General features: G+C 35.9%; 1 protein-coding gene across 1 annotated transcript; it reads left to right on the forward strand.

The window, feature by feature from the left end:
• Positions 1-4412: 4412 nt before the first annotated feature.
• rab14 (RAB14, member RAS oncogene family) lies at positions 4413-20801 on the forward strand. Its single transcript, XM_015380612.1, has 8 exons — positions 4413-4559; positions 13707-13765; positions 14366-14419; positions 16142-16319; positions 16933-16999; positions 17954-18041; positions 18338-18368; positions 18947-20801. Exons 2-8 carry the CDS (start codon positions 13714-13716, stop codon positions 19122-19124), a joined length of 648 nt encoding a protein of 215 aa, XP_015236098.1. The 5' UTR covers positions 4413-4559; positions 13707-13713; the 3' UTR covers positions 19125-20801.
• Positions 20802-21222: the final 421 nt, after the last annotated feature.

A 21222-nucleotide genomic window follows, 5' to 3' on the forward strand; every position in this document is an offset into this window, starting at 1 on the left:
CTCTCTTTAGTTAGAGAGTTTAGTCTCAATCTCCTTTAGTCTCAAACAGTGCTAGGATGTTGATGTGCTGTCACAGAGGTATGGCAGGATGGAGCAGGAAATCAAATCTGAATCTTAACTATTGTCATGAGATGTTGACTTTAACCTAAACAAGAGGTTGAAACTTACAAAAATAGAAAGAAAAAACATTAATTTACAAACTGCAGGTCTGTCCCTTTACTGCTGTAATTTTCCTAAATAATAGACAAACTTTTCAACACCAGATTAGATAAATGACTTGATAAACACAAACTGCTCTCTGAGGGTCGGTTTGGTTTTAGGAAAAAAATAATGAAATCATATTTGACATTTAGAAAGCCATAGAGGCTAAATGGTGTTTAGGGCAAGAGACAATAACTTAATAGGTAATATAAATATAATGTTTATTAATCGAGAGGGAGGATATAATCTAAGAAGTGATTTAAATTTGAAAATAGTAACTGTCCGCTGAGCAAACTGAACATTTTTTATTTCCAGATGGAGTGTTAGGCTGTGGAGTGGTCTAAATATAGATCTCTGAAGAAATGGTTTGACCTTCAGCTGGGCTGTATTTCAATCTCAATACGTGTATATATAGCGTCATAGCTTAATTCCATATTGGTAATCTGAAGTTTAAATATTTTCTGATATTTCAATATTTATATTACAAAAAACAGCTTTTGTAACTGACATTTGTGAAGCTTTTTTTGTTTATTTGTATTTTAAAGCAAATCTTTCTAAAATGTTATGTTTGAGGAGTTTTATAAGCATGGCAAAATAATTGTCAGCAGTTTCTACAGGTATCTGTGGTTGAGATTCTTTGCAGTCTTTCTAAGACCTTTTTATATATATATCAATATTGAAATTATATTGTATCGAACAAAATACACAAATGTGTTTTTTTGGCCATATCGGCCAGCCATATTTCAATCAATACCAGAATAAGTGCGTGGTTTAATGTTATTAGAGGCATTTGAGATTTATGGTTAGCCTACCAGTTCTACTTATCTACCCTACTTATATTGGTAGGGTTTTTTATCAGTTTGTTTTCTGTTCACTGGACAGCATAAGAATTATTAGAAGAAATCAACAGATCCCAGTAGGTAAAGGAGAGGGGATGGGATTTTATACTGTAAGCGTTTACTTCTAACCTCTCCTATTCTGATAACGGATCCCAGCATAGAGGTTGATTGGGTTGTCTTGTTTGTCTATGCTAAGCTATTTTGTTGCAGCTGCTTTTTAGTCTCTCTCTCTTGTCATCTTTTGAACTTGCCCTAATAAACAAATATCAAGAAAGCTCAGAGAGTTTAGGGATTTTGGAGTACAGATAAAAAAACTTTGGAGAACCATATTAAGGTCATGAAGTGTATTAGCCAGTCTTCATACTTCAGTCCTGCAGAAAATCGATGGAGGTATAGCGCAAGTTTTGAGTTGCCAGTCTGAAGCAAAGAATATATAATAAAGATTTAATAATCAAATAAAGATTTTTCCAAAATATCTATGTGTGCAAACAAAAAAAAACACAAGCATTTTGTACATCAAATTTTAAATTGTCTTTTCCTCAAGAATCAAATACTTATTTTTACTGAATAATGTGGAAAGAAAGAAAATGTATAATTATTGTTTTTCGTTTTTTTAAATCTGGCTTTTTGTTTGAAATTTGGAATATAGCTACAAAACAAACTTTTCTCTGAAAGATCACTTTTGAAAAATATTTTTCTATCATTAGGATAAAAATTGAAAAGCAGAACTCTGAATATACATCTAGTATAGAAAAAGAAAAAAACACTTAGAAAAAATACTCATTAAGCTGTTTCAATGCAAATTTCTGTTATTTCTGAGGGAAGATAATTAACTGTACCTATGTGCCAATCAACTATGCAATGTCCAGTTCTGCTGACTAAATATGACATCAAGACTATTATCAGGTGAAATCAAAGTCATTAGTTAGTAGGTGCGATATACAATTGATATAAAACAAAAAGAACCTAGAAAAACATTTCAGGTCCTTTTCCTGTACATCTTTGCTAAAAAAAAGATTACAGTTTTACCAGGTAAGAGCATGTGAATGATAATAACTGAGTACACCCCCATACTAATACTTTTTTGAATAACATTTTGATTTTATTACAGCAGACATCTTTTGGGTATGATCATGGGACATCTCAGCTTAATATTGTAAACTCTACTTTGAACATACGTAGGACTGATTAGGAGGTCGCCTTCTGTGCTCAGTGCAGTTTAGATCATCTCACACATTTTAACTGAAATTAGAAGTGAACTAGCATTCGGATACTAGATCATTTGTACCTTTGTGTTGTGCTGAAAGGTGTTCTTTATATTCAGCATTTGCTGTTTTTTTAATGGTTTGTAAACCATACAACGTTACCCAACATTCTTATGCAAGCTTGACTGTATGTCTTCATAGAAAAATAAAAATCTGTCTTTTTGTCTTACTCCATAACCCACACATGGCAAGAATATGGAAGATTGTCATACTACTCAACCACTACTTACAAGAAATTTTTGCTGCTCTTTTAATGATTTGTTATACTGTCAATCATACTGACCATCTTTCTTCTTTTCTTTTCATAAATTTAAAAAGATTTCCATTAATTGGAGGGGAGTGTTGGCCTAGTGGTTAGAGCAGTGCGCTTGTGTTCTAAGAAGGTTGCAAGTATCCAGTTTGATCCCCACAGCCTGCACTCTGGGTCCCTGAGCAAGACCCTTAACCCCACACTGCTCCCCGGGAGCCACACAATGGCAGCCCACTGCTCTCTAAGGGGATAGGTCAAAATGCAGAATCAATTTCTCCATTGTGGAACAATAAAGAGATTTACATTTTTTATATATATATATATATATTTTGGACTTGATGATGGTCTTTACTCTTTTGCTACCTTATATCCATTATATAACTAATTTCTTAAAATTGGTCAATTGTATTTACCCTTCAGTGTTATTCATACTTGTTGAAAATTAGATCCCTCTGAAGTTTTGGAGCATCTCTGTGAACCATTAACACCTGCTGTAAAATATAATTGAGGAAATGTCAGCAGAGACGTACTAAAGCAGCTCAACTTTATATGGGATTACTTTGAGTTACTTTAATTTTATCATTGAATTTAGACTTAAACTTTATTGTTATTGTGTATAAACAGAGTGTACACAAATGAAATTAAGTTGCTTACACCAGGGAAATGAGCAGCTTACAACAGTGAAATGAACATTAAAATTTAAAGGGCAGCAGTGATCAGAATGTAAACAGTGTAGCACAAAAGGAAAACTAGTTTAAAACATAATGGTGCAAAGGGCAATAATATTGAAAGCTTCAGTGTGATTCAAAATAAATATGGTGCAAAATGCATTATAACATTTAAATGTGTCCTATTTAAAAGCAATAGAAAAGTTTTGGCTTCGTTGGTAGTGCAAAATAATGTTGCAAGTGTGATGCAGAGTCCAGTTAGAGCTTGACAGTTCAACAGTCTGATGGCAGCGGGGGAAAAGCTGTTGCAGAACCTGCTGGACCTGCATCAAATGCTGCGAAGCCTCTTCTCAGATGGCAGCAGGGACAACAGTCCATGGTGGGGGATGAGGGGTCCCTGATGATGTTACCGGGATTACTCGGGGCATGCAGCGCTGAGATGACATGTCCTTAATGGAGGGAAGAATGAATTAATTAATGAATTAAAGTATTTAAACCTTTTTAATTGTTTCGAAAATGACCGTTATTTGATCTGATCAAATTCTCGCAACCAAGTCGATGCATTTGATGCATCCTCTTCTTCCTTTAGCAAATTAACTAGTAAGTCTATTACTGTCCTGCCCAAGTGGCAGGTCAGGATATTTGGACCCACAACAAAAACACTTCAACGCATTACGCTTGTAATTTCCACTTTACATGTGTTAAGGATCCTCTTAACCAGACCAAGTGAAGGCAGCATTAATTAGATGTGGTTTAAGTAGCAGAAGACAGGTTTACCCTCCAAATGCTCCAGACCTTTTTCCAGTCAAGCATGTGGTGAAGGTACTGAACAAACGAGTCCAATGAATAAAGTCCCCACCTTGCAACTTATTGAATTTAAATAACCAGCTTCTATTCAGTTTGGCAGGTTTACAGGTGTGGATGTTCATTATGTTATTCCTGTCTGGTGTAAGGGTGCCCTTGCAGGACAAAAGTAGCAAACGCCCCATATCACACATACTAACTAGGCCAATAGACAGTAAAACAGAATATATACTTTTTTTTCATTATTAAAGCTGTGACATTTAAGCTGCTGTCACATACAACATGTCCAATATCTCTATGTTGATGTAAGTAATGTTATTTTAAACCTCTGACATATAATAATACGATCTTTTCCAGTCTCCACTCCTACTGATGGTGCTCAAACAGCAAATCGCCGCATACAAGGTTCTTTGTCCCAGAAGCCCATTGTATAGAGCCGAGGAAACCCTGTGCCGTAAGCAGCCATCTTGAGCCAGGATAACCTGCAAACCTGTTCTGAACAGCTTCAAAACAACTAAAGATTCCAGTACTGGTAAGGACAGACAGCCTGTATTCCTGAAAGGTATCGTTAGAATAGAAATCTATCTAGTAAACAAAGAGGCACAAATGTTTAAGTGGGTAATCTATAGAAACCGGTTAGCTAAAGCTCTGTCTGTCAGTAGACAGCTAAGTGAAAAGCTAACGAAGCTTACTATCAAAATGTTTTTAACTGTTTAACATTGTATGCTTTTATTTGGTTAAAAACCGTTGAAAACGTTTTTTTGTGTTGCGTGTGTGTTTTTTATTTTAAGGTCACAAGTTGAATTTGCACAATTTCTATTAACTGACAAAGCAGCTTGGTAAAGCTATTGCTATCGTACGTTAGTTTGTTGTTTTATATTATTTGTAGAAAATAAACAAAACCATCACCAAGTGTTTTTGTGTCTTTTGTTGTTTTCATACGTTTTATTAAATCGTCTCGTTGTGCAGAAATAGTCGTAAGTGCGTCACGTCTTGTTTGCTGCTGTTTGTTGTCGAGAAACATACATTGACGTTAGCTTGGTTATTAGCTATAGCTAATTGAAACTTCGGCTTCAAAACACAATGTAGAGCTGTAACTTTTAACAGTTACTAACATATATGTGCTGTTTTGTACGTGGGTTTATGATAGTGTGTTGTCTACTGGGTTTAATTGTGTTTTTGACTCTAATAAGCGATAAAATAGTCTACAAAATCAGTTTTTTGCCGGGTTATAAGCTAACGTTTAGCTAGCCTGTTATTTTCGGAGCTAAGTAAAATGTAAATGTGTTGAATTAAAATAATGTAACAGCAGGCAGCAAATACTGGCGTCGCTATTGCTATTTGTCGTATTTAATAATAGAGTAAAAATAGATTTATAAAGCCTGTTTTGTGGTGCTCATTTGGCCATGTCTTCTGAATTTGTTTTTACAATATAAAGGTGCTGTTCTTACATTTCTATGTTAGAAGAAGCACACTTGTCATCAAAGTCGTTTTTTTTTTTTTAGAGATTCGTGTACTTTAAAAAATAAATAAGAGTGCCCATTAATATTAATAATAATTTAAGTGTTCGGTGCCTTTTTATCTGTGTTTAAATCAGTATTAAGTTGAAGTACTACGACTACTGTATTTATTTTGCTTCAATAATGTTTTAGTGTTTGTTGATCACATTTTGGTTAATTTTTATAAATTACCATATGTATTTGAGTCAGATGATTTCACAAGTGGGCCTGTTTGTCATATAGAAATTATGACAATATAATTTAGACATGATTTTTCTCATCCTACAATATTACCCATTTTAATGATACTAAACCTTGGTTGTTAATTTGAAGGTATTTCAAATATAATTGTTATATTTTTTAACAGCTTCCCCAATTGAATAAAGATTACAAAGAAAACACTGACAGATGAGAGAGATGATATTACCTGTTGTCATATGACATAGTCTTAGAATTATGTTGGCTATTTTTCTGGGGAATCGTTGGTTGTGGCATATAAAATTAACCGTATATATACAGCACATTTCTAACAAACAGGGTTAAACAAACTGGTGAAGTGCCTGCTACCTTCTGAGATTTGGCATTTAGCATGACTCCTATATGTAAATCTAAAGAAAATATGATTGTTGATCCTGTGTGATTAAATATTTTAGCATAGCATCTTCTAGATTATTTAGTGAAATCAAGTTTTACTAATGGTGGGTTCAAAGTATGCTAAGCTTTTTCTTCCAATTGTGTTGTTGTTGTCTTGTTGTCTTGTTATTACATTTAACATCAAATTATTGAGAGTAAAACTGGAGTCCTAATTGCTTAGTTACTATAAGCAATCTATTCTTTTCTTATTTATTCCTCAACAAATCATGTTTGTCTCTCACAAGTTAAACAAACCACTTATTGGAAAATAAGTTCTTATAAGCTGAGTAGAGGCTGTTTAACTTCCTCCCTGGAAAGAGAGTCTCAGTGTTTAAGGGAAATATGAGACTTGCTGAAGCTGCAGTGTGAGCACACAGTCTTGATCTTTCTACATCTTGACCAATACTAATCCTTTTAATTTCTTGACCTCAAATGTGGTTTTTAATCTTTTTGGAAATAACCACTTTTCCTGTCACACTTGGGATGCAGTGGGCAGATGAGGGTCAAATAAAATTCCGTAAAGAAAGACCCGAAGCGCTATGCTGGGATAAAAAAGACACTACTGTGTAACTGCTTCATTATGATTTAACATTTGAATACTGAGTTTTCAGTTAGTGGGACATGAGCCATTTTATGTGAGGAACTTCCTTTTTGTTATAAATCTGTTATCTCAGCAAATGACAAAATGAACTGTTAGGGGTAAGTGAACTCTAGAGTCCTCTTAAAATATCGACATACTATGTTGACTTTAGTACCTCTATCTGGGATCGTCATTGTGATATGTTTATACTAATTCGATAATTTGGTACTCAAATAACAGGTGATGAATGTAACATGTACATAAGATGCAATTTTAGATGGTGTTGCTCTGTGCTTGTTAGCTAGTGTCACTGCTTGGAAGCAGGTCAAATTGCATTTTATGGAGGGCTTTCAGTGTAAGGCAAGTGTTTTCTTGAACCATTTGCAGACACCGATTGCACACTAAAATCATGAAGTGTTTATATAGTCAGGATTTCCCCAACTATATCACGAAGTTGAACCCCGTTGACACTAACTTTCTCAAAGAGAAGTTGGTGACATGTCACAAAAGGGTTAAACACTTTATTTTCAGATGTTTGGGGAGCAGTAGAGGAGCCCTGAAACTCTCTTGTTTACTTGGTGCCCAAGCGGACTACAGCGGAGCTCATTAATGATAGCGGAGCTACAGCTAGATGAGCCAGCTAACATTGGTGCTAACATATCATCAGAGCATCCCCCAAGCTGCAATTCTAAATACTAAACAAGCAGATTTAACCCAAAATGTTTAGGGGACTCTGAATTTAGCTCATGGCTCTACAAAACAGAGCATGTTTACTAATAATATTGCATTTGCAAATTTAATCTTCTTTTAAAATTAAAAGTTAGTGATTAAATTCAACATGAGAATCACTTTTGATTTTGATATGTTTTGGTGGGTTTAGAGCCACCATTGCCAGCGGACAGCCAAGGGATCTTTGGATTCCTCGTTAGAGCTCCTTGTTGCAACTTATAACGAAGATGCTAAATACACGTACACTCTCTCCACCATAGATGGATATGTGCGTTTGCACTTGTGACGTAACAATATTTTAGAAGCAGAAGCAATAAAATGTACAAAGAATACACTAAGATGAAAAATCTATAAAGTATTTTTTGTTCTAGATTTCTCAATCACTAAAGCCTTTGAGTCAGTGATTAACATGGAGCATGAGGAAATAATCCACAGTTTAAATTCATTGGCCTTGAAGTCAGTGTATTAGTTCCTTGATTGCTCTTTATTTATTTTAATGGTAAACTTTGCCAGTATCACATTGCTTATTTTAAGATTCACTGGCTGATTACTTATTCAGGATTCAACGCAAATGGAAACAATATTTAAAATGAATACTTAAAAAAAAAAGTAAAAATAAATAAAAGCTTTTTTCAGAACTCTAAAGTTGTTTAAAAGTTGTCAATAATGTCTGACAATAAAATGTTTATGAATACTTGTATTTTAAATTCCCTATCTACTTTTTACAATTTTAAAACTAACACACTCTGGGATGCTGGTGGGCTAGCCTAGAGACACCCACCATAATAGCCTGTTTTCTGTCGGAAATTTTGTGTAGTTTCGCATTTTTATAGTTTTGCTTTTAAAGTAACCAAATTAGGACATAAAACGTTGGAAATAACTTCCATTTGGTTATTATTGAAGAAAATTAGCTACAAAGAAAAACATGAGAACCAAACCAGAATTTCAAAGATCTGACACAGATATTTGGAGGTTTGATCATAACTGTTATACATCTAGGGCTCCAACTAATTATCAATCTGCTAATCGAATAATCTGCCAATCATATTTTCAATTAAAAATCGGATATCAAAAGATTCCTTAAAGAAGATTTTTTTACAGAATGAAAATAGGTGAAACAAAAACGTTGCCTCTTGAGGAACTCTGGATAGAGCATATTGACAGTCCAAAATAATTTTTTTTATCTTGAATGCAAAATATTTATCATTATTTATTTATTTTTTTTAATGTTTGGGTATTGTTACTGCTATAAGTTGGTCTCTCTTTCAGCCAAAGGCATGTTTAAGTGTCTCAATACTCCAGTAAACGATTCACTGATTGCTAAATTAGTTGACGATTATTTCAATCATTAATTAATCACGATTAATCCAATGAATTGTTTGAGCCCTATATACATCATATCATTGCTTCTCCTTACCTCATGGTTGAGCATGGGTATACAGAGAGGCCTCTGCCTTAAGTTACTCCTTATGTTTTTATTTTACTGTTCTCTGGTAACTATCTTGTGACCCAGTGTATTAATTGTATTAAAGTAGTTTTCAGCTCCTGATTTCCAAGTGCTTGGTGCTTACTAGGAATTACCTTGTATATTTGTTTTTTAAAGAGCTTGGTTTATAAAAATAGATTTTGGTAAACAATTCTCAGGAGAAAGGTTGTAGGAAAACCAGGAAACACTAAAGGTTTGAACTCTGTTCATCTATTTGTTATATATTTGCACCAAACAAGCTTGTACCCTTTTTTGGGTGTCTTCTGCTGTAGGTTTCCTGACTTCCAGCGGTCTGTTAGAAGAAATTGTCTTTCAGGGTAATTTACTACTGGCAGCAGACTCCAAAAAACATTTTCCTGCCTTTTGCAATAAAACTTGGATTCATTTCAGAGGAAACTAAAGTCTTGTGGTTTTAAAAGCTTGTGAAATGTTGCTGCTGAGTCTAAATCAATTTCTGAATCAAAACATTTTTGTTGCTTGATTGAAAAACTGCAGTGAATTGAATGTTGAGTTAAAATAATTTGCTTTAGGAAAAATCTTTGAAAAATCTAAAGGGAGCTAGATTGCCCAAGTAAAAAGATGCAGGTCTGCCTCATTGAAGCATAAAAGTCGGAAGTTTTGATATTCTAGGTATATTTTGATAATTAAATTGAGCTTAAAAAAATCAGTGTCTACCCCTCTAAAATGTACTTGGTAAGAAAAGTTTAAAGTACAGCTTGAAATCCTGGATTTGTAACCAAGTCCCATTTCCTTCCGGTTTGGTATGGTCCTTTATCTGTTCTTTCGCTCTTCATTCTTGCTGGGTTTTTTTTTCTTTTGCTTATCTTATCACAACCCACCCACGTTTTTCTGTGGTTGTGTCAGCACTAGTCCGGCCAGTCAAACATGGTTACTTTCCGGCCAGTGTTGGAGTATGAGCCACTATGCCAGGCAGTTCTGGGTTGTGATGTGGCATAGTGATATCACATGCAGAGAGCTGCAGCACAAATTACTCTGAAGCTCCACTCGCTAAAAAGCACAGCCTTAAGGCACACCACTTTTTAAGCAGTGGGAGAGCAAGAATCTATTTAAAGGTAATACTTTCTAGTAAGTCTTGGAAGTATTTTTAGTATCAGAATAAACCCAATACTGTATTTCACTAACTTTTTGTGATTTGTTTTGTTCTTAATGAAAAGATTTTGTTGCCAATGAATAGTTGTTGTTTTGTTTTTTTTACTGTAATGCTACTGTGTTTGGTTCCCACTATAAGTTAAGAAAGAAGGATGTGAGGATAGTGAAGATAATATCACTGGAGTTGGTGACACCCCTCTCTGTTACCATAAGTTAAATTACCAATCTCATTGAGAGCTAATTCATCTAAAATGAGAATCCAAGAGCCATAAACCACTAATAAACCGCTACATCAGTCTAAATAAATCTGTAGCGGATGACAAGGATCCCTGACGCTTCGTGCTGGCGAGAGAGAAGCATGCTCTGAAATGGTTTCATTTTTAAAACATCTGAACATGGTGCCTTTTTAAAACCAGTGAATAATTAACACCCTGCAAGAATATGTTTTGTTAGCAACACAATAATAAAATGATAAAAGGCAAAAGACAGTACGAAGACTGACATACTGATTGTGCTCTCTGGAGCTTAAAGTCAATGTAAAAAGATTAATATTTAGGATTGATTTAAATGCACTAGTTCTGGTAGTTCTATAGAAAGTAAAAAAATATATAACTATTTAAATATGTAACTTAAAAAAAGAATGGTCTTCATAATATGAATTAAGTCGTTCAGCAAATGCATGCTTAGTACAGGCTCCTGTGTCTGTTTAACTGATGTATTTGTGTAAATACTTTTTAGAAAGAGCGGTGTGGGAGGGAGTGTGCATGTGTTGTCAATAGACAGTCACTTTAGGGGAAAATAGATGCCTTAGTAGGATTTCAGATAGCCATGGCCTGGGACTGCTGAAGATGGGCCTTGGCCCTATGTGTCCTTGTAAATATTAGCTTTTATAGACGATCGATTCAGATATCTATAATAGGGAACGTGTTCTCTTATTTGATTAGAGAAAGGTAAAATGGGTTTCTGTTATTCTACTAGTCGATTGAGTATTGTAGAGTTTTTTTTTTCTTAACTAATAGTCTACATAAATCAGGAGTTTAATCTTTAATTCTTTATGAATTCAGGATGAGCACTCATGTTTGGTCTACATATAAGGGTATCATTAAAGATTTCAGGAACTGATTCGATTTTTTTCAAGATTGAATCAGTTCATTTTGATTTGATCTGGTCTGAGCTATTTCAAATTGGGTTGCGTGCCTAACCAGAAGATGTTTTTTTTAATTCTCTAACACCTAAGTTAAAAGCTTGAATTATATAATAATAATAATAATTATAATGATCAGTATTAATCATTGGTTTAGTAGTAGTATAATATATACTGAGTAAAGTTGACAAAGACTCTAAAAATTTAGCTCAGAGACTTTCCAAAAAATTAAAAAAAAATCACTGCACTATGTTTTCGAAGTTTGAAGACGTTTTGCTTCCCATCCAGGAAGTTTTTTCAATTCAAATTGTCTGGATTAGCTTTTCAAGCTTTATAGAGTAGCCCAACAAAGCATTGTTAGGGCTTAGAAAACATGCAAATTGAACTTGAAGAACAGATGCACCCCTTAGTAATGGAGAGTCATCGAGGTCTTTGTTAGCCTGCAATACCCAATACTTGCCTATGCCTCTGAAAAGGGGAGTCTTTAGGGTCACTGTTGGCCTGGCTGATCAGGCGAGATGTCATGGTCCCCTGCATGGAGATGGCATTGAGGTGATAGCAGGAAGGAATAAACTCAATTGCTGCTTTTTAGGTTTTTGAGAGCTGAAACTTGAGTCCCTCCCCTCTGTTTAAGGTTGTTTTTTTCTCTCTTAACATCAGTGGCTTCATTCACACCCCTTTCTAACTACCTCTCTTCTTTATTCAAAATTTGAACATTCTGGTCTTCTAAAGAATTAACTCTGTCCATAATGTATAGATGGACAGCCGAGTCTTGTGCGAGGGAGGTAGCCCGTCTGTCTCTGTGAAAAAACTTCCTGGATTGGAAGCGAAACGTCTTCAAACTTAGGAAAACAAAGTCCAGTGGGTTTTTTTTTTTACTTTTTTGGAATAACAATGACCTGGATGACTGAGAATCTTCACCAGCATACAGCTCAGAGACATGATTGTACTCTACAGACTGTAAAGCACAATGCACAGAGCATGGAGGACTTTATGGTTTTATGATAAATAAAAGATAACTGTAAATTTTCCTGTCTCCAAAATGCTTTTCTCAAAAGTTTAGAGCCAAGAATATTGTTTTGCTGCATACGGTTGGTAAGGTTTACAGCAAGTTCTTTTACAGTTCATCCATACTTGGAAAAAGTCCTCCTTCATGCTGTTAGATGGTACAGCTCTGTGTATATCTGACACACTCGTTCAAAGCTGTGCTATGGAAAGCTGTAATGATAACCATTCAGAGTTTTAATGGAAATGTCATTAAAACCAATATAGCTACCTGTTTTAATAAATAAATGAGGAACAATTGCATCCCTGCTCTGCATTAGGGCTGCAGAATTTATTGTTAAATATTGTTGTGTCTATTTAAATGTACAGATCAGGATTTTGGGAGCTGATCTTGATGACCATAATGAGTAAATGCCGATCCCAATTTTGCCGTTAACCAATCACAACATCAGATCCATACATTTTTCAATTATTCATTAATATTATCTGATTGAATATAAAAAATAGGAAATGAGAAAGTATTGCAAATTTACCACTTTTTTTAGTGAGGGAGCGCAGCAAAGATTCTTTTTTTAATCATAGTGGAAGATGGATAAAATAATGTTGACAAAGGATGACTACTCTTAAGAGGTTTGTAAATCGTTTTTTAAAAAACATTTGAAATTTAAGCCTCTGAAGGATTACTTCATCGTCCTAATACCTGGAACGCAAACACCGGGCAGCTGCCTCTCCCTCGTCTTCAGCTCTCTGCCCAGTTGACTTATCTAATGTAATGCCATCCTCCCTCTATCTTCCTTTTAGCCAAGCTGATTTGTCCCCAACATGGGACAGCGGGGCACAGAACTGGTTCAGAGATAGGCAGAAGTACCGTTAAAAGTAATCATCATCCAGGCTAGCTTCTGGTGGAGGTGCTGACATTCTCCATACTGGTTCCGTCTCTGGCTATCTGGTGAACCCAGAGACACACACTGCATTGTTTGGCTCTCAAAAGTAAAGAAAAGTATTTTGAGTTATTTGGTAAATCCATGTTAGGTGGAACTAACAACCAGCAGACTCAGTGGGGAGGGTTGATGGATTATCAATTCTCGTTGCCAAACTGTACTGGTTTACATCGGTTTTGTTCTTTTTTTTTCCACCTAAAAAATTGCTTGGAAAAGAGTCAATCATTCAATATTTATACCCATATTTGTTCATAAGCATAGTGAACACAGTAACATCATCTGCTATAATGTTTGCTGCTCTGGCCTTTATAAATAAACCGCTGACTAAAAAGAAATTAAGGTTTTTATTGCACTTCCATGATGTTCATCGTTTTATGTGGTCTTTTTTAAAGAACATTATGCTCCTGCTTCTTTACTTCAAGTAGTGAGAAAAAATGTATAGTCAGTGATGGATTTGACTGCTAGGAGGGATTGAGTTGAGTGCAAGGTCAATGAAGCATTATGTTTAGTTTTCCTGCTTATTAATGACAAAATGCCTTTTTTTCCTTCCAGAGCCACCATGGCCACTGCACCATATAACTACTCCTACATTTTCAAATACATCATCATCGGTAAGTGACATGTGATCACAGTAACAGGCCTTGTACAATTATCCAGGAGTTATTCGAGTTACTGCTTAAGATTGTTGGTTATATTCATACCTTTTAGCTGTTCTTTGTATAAACTTAAAATCGAATAAACATTGAAAAGCTACAGTTTTTAAAGGTTTTACATGCTTCTAATTTAGCATCTCAGTGATAAACAATTAGCTCCACTGTTTGTCACCTTGCCATCTTCTTGAGGTGCAGTTTATTTATACAATAAAATAGACTTGATGTAAATGTATTGCTTTGTTAAATAACTACAAGTAGCACAAATGAATCAAATCAAACTGCTGATGCAGTACTTGATTGCTACAGTTGGATACACAGACCAAAGGAGGGTAAAAATGTGCAAGTTGCTGCAAAATATAAGGTTTTACATCTAAAAAAAACATTGAATAAATCAATGTCTCTTTCCTTCCTAGTCTGTTTGCTTGTCTCTTAAGACCCCATGAAATGTTAAGTGTTTTCACTGTTGTATGTTGCCAACACTGCAGGCTTGAATAAAGAAACGATTACTCCTCTGTTTCCTTTGTTGACCTGAGTTTCTCTCCACATCTCTCTCAATAGGGGACATGGGGGTAGGAAAGTCCTGTTTGCTTCATCAGTTCACAGAAAAGAAATGTAAGTACTGGCCCAATTTTTAACTCCGCTGTGTGTCTTTGTGTGCACCTCAGTGTTTGCAAGGTTGCCAGATATCTCTGGAGTGTCTAAATGGCTTTAGATTTCTTTCTATGCCAGCGGATGTCTGTGGCAAAGAAGATGAATGGTAGCTCAACAGTGAGAGTCTCTTCTCCTGTGTATGAGCCAGCTGCAGCCTCCCATTACCATTCAGCTCAGTCGTGTTTAGTGCTGCTATTAAAAAGCCAGATGATGTGTTCCTCATTCATGTCTATAATCACATCCTGGACAAATTCACACAAAGGTGAAAGGTATTTTTTATCTTTGAAAAAGGTGTTCAGTCATTTGAAGTAAAATTCAGTGTAAAATTGAGTTTTTCTGCCTTGTGCATATTATTCTTCACAGCAGAAATTATTTCAAAATCTTACATTTGTCCTCAAATTTTACAAAAGGTCCAGTTAAATTTGTTATGCATAAGATTGTATTGAACCCTGGAATGTAAGATTTAAAAGATCATAAAATGTGAGTCAGAGAAAAAGGTCCCTCTGGTTGCACAAGACCTTAGCTGTTGGTCACCACTCCCTTTTAACAGAGAATAACGTCAGGTCTAAAGCAGAGAGGAAAGGTCATCTGGCTGAAGGTTGAAGGGACAGGAAGCATTGGGCTTCAAAATATAACTGAGTTGTTTTTTTTTTTTTTAAGAAATAGAAATCAAAATGTTTAAAATGATCTAATTGCTTTATTGAAAACAGAAAAGTTTTTCCTTAGTCTTCTGAAAGAAGTTAATTTGATTTTATTCTGATTTTTATCTATTACATTTATTTCGCGCCCATGATCATTTCCCCATGATTGTCTTTCAGCTAAGGATTATGGAGGACCTAGAGAGTCGCTGAAAAATAAAAACAGCCACTTCAAATATAACATTTAAATCATGCAATTTGAAGTCCAATTTGAAAATCTTTTTTCTAATTGCACATTTTACATTGAATTTTAAAGAGGAATTGAATATTTTTATTTATTAATCCTTAAATAAAATACTGGAATTAAAAATGTATTTTTAAATCCAATTCCAAATAAAGATTGTAAAACCAAAATTCATCTGATTATATATAGCTTTCCTAATCACACATTTAAAAAGACAATTCCTTATTCCATTTTCCTTTTCAACCTCCTTTTTCAAATCTTTTATTTTGCATAAACTGCTCCATTTGCCTTTCTTGTTACCCTTTTAGTCCCTGTGCAAACTGAAAACATGTTAAGCCAATCACAGTTGCTACTCAGATATAACCAGCTCTCATTGGTTAGACTGCCACACTTTGTTCACAAAGTAACCAATAAGAGAGCTAGTTATATCCGAGACAGAACAGTGATTGGCCTAACTGGTTTTCAGGGTTACAGAAGAGGTTAATGGATTGGGTAAATGTGTATCTAGAAAAGCCTTTTCAAATTGCATGATTTAAATGTTATATTTGAAATGTCTATTTTTATTTTTCTGGGATCTTCTAGGTCCTCAAAAAAACATGTTTTAAGTCCAAGCTTAACTTATACTAAAATCTTTTAAAAGATAAAAAATACGCAATTTTATAATATTTTAAATTTTTTCATACCTTCAAACTAAGTTTCCTTATAGAGTTTCTGTAAATGTGTTGAACACCGACAGTGATAAAAAAAAAAAGTGAAGATGCTGAATAAACTGATTTCACTTTGGCCTTTCTTGCTGTCTAGTTATGGCAGACTGCCCTCATACAATCGGTGTGGAGTTTGGTACGAGGATAATCGAGGTGAGCGGGCAAAAAATCAAGCTGCAAATCTGGGACACAGCAGGACAGGAGCGCTTCAGGGCAGTCACCCGCTCCTACTACCGCGGGGCCGCAGGGGCACTTATGGTCTACGACATTACCAGGTAAAAAAGCAAAGTTTATATCATGTTTGTCTTTGAGGAGGTGGGCAGCAGCAGATAAATACCAGTCTCTCCTTCACCCTCAGAGTTTATATCGTATCTTGGGTATGTCAAATAGCATGAGGAGAGTATATTCAAATTGATGAGGAAAGCCTGTTAATTGCCTTTAATTTGGAAAGATGCTGCACAAGGCTGCAAATAATAAGAAATTATTCTCGTTCTGATGGTTCTATTTATCTAATGTACAAAATGAGAGCACGTTTGTTTATCGTTGCTGCTGCCAATGTATAGATGTGCACTTCCTGTAATCAAAGGGTGTGGCTTGTGAGGACTAGATGTTATCATGTTTTCTCTTTTTATTGTGTCCTTAGTCCAGATCAGTTTAGAGAGAACTGTGTTTAAAAGATAAAGAAATCAGCATACATGTTGCATTAAGCTGCTTCTGTCAAACCCTCTAAAAGATTTTGAAAATAACCGTAACCTCAAACTCGTGCTCTGAAGCTGTTCATATGGTGCACCTGCTGCTGCTGCTGCTGTGTTCTCTCTGTGCAATAGCTGGAGATTACGCTTCGACTTGCTGTCATAGTAACGCCCTGTCCGTGTTGTTGTCCTGCAGGAGAAGCACTTACAACCACCTGAGCAGCTGGCTCACTGATGCCAGAAACCTCACTAACCCCAATACTGTAAGCATACAGACATATTTCACAATTAAATCGCTGTTTTCTGTTATATCTCAATTTCCAAGATCAACCATTATTTCTTAATCTTGCAGCCAAAATTTTCCTTAGTCACTCCATCTTCTCTACCATTTAGTTTCCCATCTTTTTTTTAAAAGAACTACAGTCCCTGTTACCTAACTAGATTTTTCTTGGCAAACTTGATTAGCTCTAAATCATCCAGCTCTCCATCAAAGGAGCATAACAGGCCTCCTTCTATTCCAGGCTTCTGACATATATCTTGAGTTATCGAGCATGATGGGAAGCTTACACTATGCTTTGCACAGAAATTGCCACTATAATGTTGTTCATACTTACGTTAATAGTTTAATCACAATTTTATTAAGATTTTTAATCATTATCAAAGGCAAGTTTTATAATCCATGTAAGAGATAACAAAACATAAACCCCATTGATGTAAAAAGGACGATATATTCTTCTAAATGCATAAAATTTTAGGTCAGCACATCATTTCAATGGGTTTTATATGTTTAATGCATTTTAATTTTTCCTGAAATTTCTTGTATTGCCAGCAATAGAGCCCTGGTTTTGTGTAAACACACTTCCTTTCTTTATCTAAATCATAAAGCTGCTTTTAGTGTGAGTGGTTCAAAAATGCGACTTCATGCTGTGTAAATGTAATTTCTAAACATTAGGTTATAATTATCTTTAGCAGCAATTAAATTCTGACACCAAACTTTTTTTTCTTTCCAAGAAGTTGTTTCTAGAGACAAAGATCAGTAAGTTAGAGATCTGATAATAGTACAGCAGCTAGGCAGTCTGCCCCAAATGTTCCTGATCTCTGACGTTCTCCTAGTAGATAAGTAAAGTTCAGTCTTCCGGTATTTATCTGTGTGAGATTTGTGCCTGACTGAAATTACCGGCTAGATCGCCTAACGCTGCTTCTTCCTGAATCGTTAGGTCATCATTCTCATAGGAAACAAAGCGGACTTGGAGGCCCAGAGGGATGTCACATATGAGGAAGCAAAGCAGTTTGCTGAAGAGAACGGTGAGCTGCACATCCCTGCCACATGTTCCATTGGAACCCTTAGTTGAGCGATGTTATGAGTTTTGATCAGAGGAATTTCAAGTAAATATTCCAGTTTTGAGGCTTCAAATATCTTCTGTTCAGTTTAAAATTGTACAATTATATTTCATCCAGAAATGACTACAATTGACTTTCATTGGATACTGTTGCTTTTAAATAAGAAGAGAGGATAATGAGCTCATTTCATAATGGGATGAAAAAGGAATTAGCTGGTGAATGTGGGAGTGCATTTTAATGACTTATCGTTTGTTTCTCAGGTTTATTGTTTCTGGAAGCCAGTGCAAAAACGTAAGTGACGACCACCATAAGGTGTCGGCTCCTGCATCATACAGGGCCTTGCAAAATATGTATATATTTACACCTCTTGTTGTCACATCACAACCTCAAACTTTAGCGCAGAAGGTAGTTTGTGATTCTGAAGTGCAAGGAAAACTATACATGGTTTTAAATCTTAAAAAAGGCCCTGTGTTGGTTTCCTGCTCCCAAGTATATTAATGCAATTTGTTAGCTGCCAGTTTTTGTTTGTACAAGTGGCTTTTTTTCACAGCAGTCAGACAGGAAAAGGAGATGTAGTTAAGGAAATGAATCCTACGTCAGACACACAGTGTCCTCTCTGTTGTAATCCTCTGTGTTATGTAGTAGAGCAAAGGGGGTTTAATACAAATGCATGCTATCAGTTAGGGAATTTATTCATAAAAATATACTGTAAACCATGTATTGTTTTCCTTCCCCTTCACAATTATGATCTACTTTGTGATGCTGCAGCACATAAACTTGTTTTTGGTTGCAATATGATAAAATTGACAACATTTTAAAAGAGCCAGCTGTTGTGTTCTTGGCCTCATAGATGTAATTTTCCTCTACAGAGGTGAAAATGTTGAGGACGCCTTCCTCGAAGCTGCTAAGAAAATCTACCAGAATATCCAAGATGGCAGCCTGGACCTAAACGCCGCCGAGTCAGGGGTGCAGCACAAGCCCTCAGCACCTCAAGGCGGTCGACTAACCAGTGAACCCCAGCCTCAGAGGGAAGGTTGCGGCTGCTAATGACCAAGCAACCCACCCCCCCCTTGCGCCTTTCCTCCTTTCTGTTCTGGCTGGGCTCCCTCCCTCAAGCAAACCCCTTCTTTCCATCCATTCCAACGCTTTCGTACGTTCATCCCTCACTGTTTCAGGAGCTGCATGAGAGCTGGGCTGGGGAGGAAAAGAAGGGCAAACATCGACTTAAGCCAGACTGAGCTGGGCTATGTGGACTACATCTCTCCCTCTGTCTATCTCTGTCTCACTTCCCTCCCATCTGTGTCTGGCAACGTTCAGCCTAACCCCCCCCACCAGTAGGAGTGTAGATGGCACCAGGAGTCACACTGATCACTGACACCTTAGTGTTCAGCTGATAGTGGTGAAATGCACACACTGCAGAAGTTTCACATGCCCCTTGTCAGTTTTGTATAAATTAAATCTGAAATTTAAACCCCAAACTCTTCAAATGCACGTTTTATGATTTTATTTTACTTTATGCAAATAAGTTTACTTTTCAGTGAGGGAAGAAGGTAAGAGAGATATATTTATTAAGCAGACACACACACAAAAGAAATTCAGACAGAAATTCCTGACAAAGTGTTAAGTTATAAAATCCCTGCATTGTTTTTCTTTTGGGGTGTTTGATTTAAGTCGGCATTAGATTTCATTTTAAGTCATTGACTTGCTCAGCTTTCCCTCATGCATCAAACCTTCAAAACTCTCCCATCACTGTCAACACGTCTTAACCAGCATCTGTTATTGTTGCCTTATCGGAACACTTTGTTTTGTTTTTTTTATGCTACCACCGGCTTCACACAGAATCAATAAATTAGCTCTTACATTTTGTTAGAAAGTAAAAACAAATCTCCCTTTTCTTAAAGCTGCACTGAAGAAGTGGTCTGTTTATCTGGACAATTGTTGATGCCTCATATAACCAACACAAAGCAGCATGCAACCCCTCCCCCCATTTGACACATTAAGTTGTAAAACAAAGAAAAATGTTTTTATTTCCTTAAATTACATTATTTCTGTAACATAGACGTTCCCTGACTGAACAGCTGTATATATATTGCTTCTTAACTGCTGGTGATAACCTTGCTACTGTACTTTGGTTTAAAGAAAGTTATCTGCCAAGATCTGTACAGTCGGTGTGCTAGTGGGTTGCCTGTAATTCATGCTTTGGGAAATTCTGTAACATAGTTTCTATTAATGTGTGTAAAGGACAAACCCAGACGAGTCCCCGCCCCACCACCATCCACCCTGTCTGCACACTACCGAGTTAGCCGGTACACTGAGGGGGGAGGCAATCCGGTTTGAGATATTCAGATTTTATTTATTTCAAACTTTAGAGTCATGTCTGTACAGATTAGACACCGGGGCATGTTTGTGTTAGTCTGCTTCATTTTCCCCACCCCCTGCGTCTCTGTATTATCTTTTTTGGGCTGCAGGGATTGGTTTATATTTCTGGATTTGGTGGGCTTCCTTGTCCCCATGTCCCGCCTCTTTGCAGTTTGAGTGACCACTTCCTGCTTCGTCTGTCCACAAGTTAAAAAAAAAGGAAAAAAATGGCAAAACTAGTAAATATGTATAAATTTTTAAAAAGCTGTGCTAACATTTAAATGCGTTCTTTGCGTGTATATGATTTTAAAATGTTGACATTTTGATTTTAATGATAAAATACTCTAGTCAGAAAAATAAATTATACATAACCTGAATTTGTATGTGTGCTTCTTGGCTTGAATTAATTAAAACAAGATGTGTCTGTTTTCTATATCCTTTTGAAATACAGAATACCGGTATAAAAAATATATGAACGAGATGAACCATATTAGCTTAGGATAGGAAACCATAAAAGAGTCACACCCAGATTTCCATTTCAAGTAGCTTTTGTATTTTTACTGCAACAAAAATTGCACCCAGGTTAGAAAGGAAGAAACATTTACAAATAGAGGCCAAACTTTTACAAAATGTGTGATTGAGGCTTGGACACAAAAGTAGAGTAGTGGTATGTTTGGTAAAAAGGAGGAATTAACAAAAAGCAATAATGACGGTACCATTGAAGTCAAGGCCAGAAGCTGTGACTTTTGTCCAAAGGCTTCGCAGTCAGGCAGGGCACAAAGGTAAA

The sequence above is a fragment of the Cyprinodon variegatus genome, unplaced genomic scaffold (assembly GCF_000732505.1).
Source record: "Cyprinodon variegatus isolate N-32 unplaced genomic scaffold, C_variegatus-1.0 Scaffold218, whole genome shotgun sequence".
NCBI classification, from domain to species: Eukaryota; Metazoa; Chordata; class Actinopteri; order Cyprinodontiformes; family Cyprinodontidae; genus Cyprinodon; species Cyprinodon variegatus.

Bases quoted from the DNA above. Each gene is read 5' to 3' on its own strand.
- rab14 (XM_015380612.1), top strand. From the start codon at position 13,714: ATGGCCACTGCACCATATAACTACTCCTACATTTTCAAATACATCATC. The intron at 14,420-16,141 runs GTAAGTACTGGC...CTTGCTGTCTAG, and splicing joins TCAGTTCACAGAAAAGAAAT to TTATGGCAGACTGCCCTCAT. The intron at 18,369-18,946 runs GTAAGTGACGAC...TTTCCTCTACAG, and splicing joins CTGGAAGCCAGTGCAAAAAC to AGGTGAAAATGTTGAGGACG.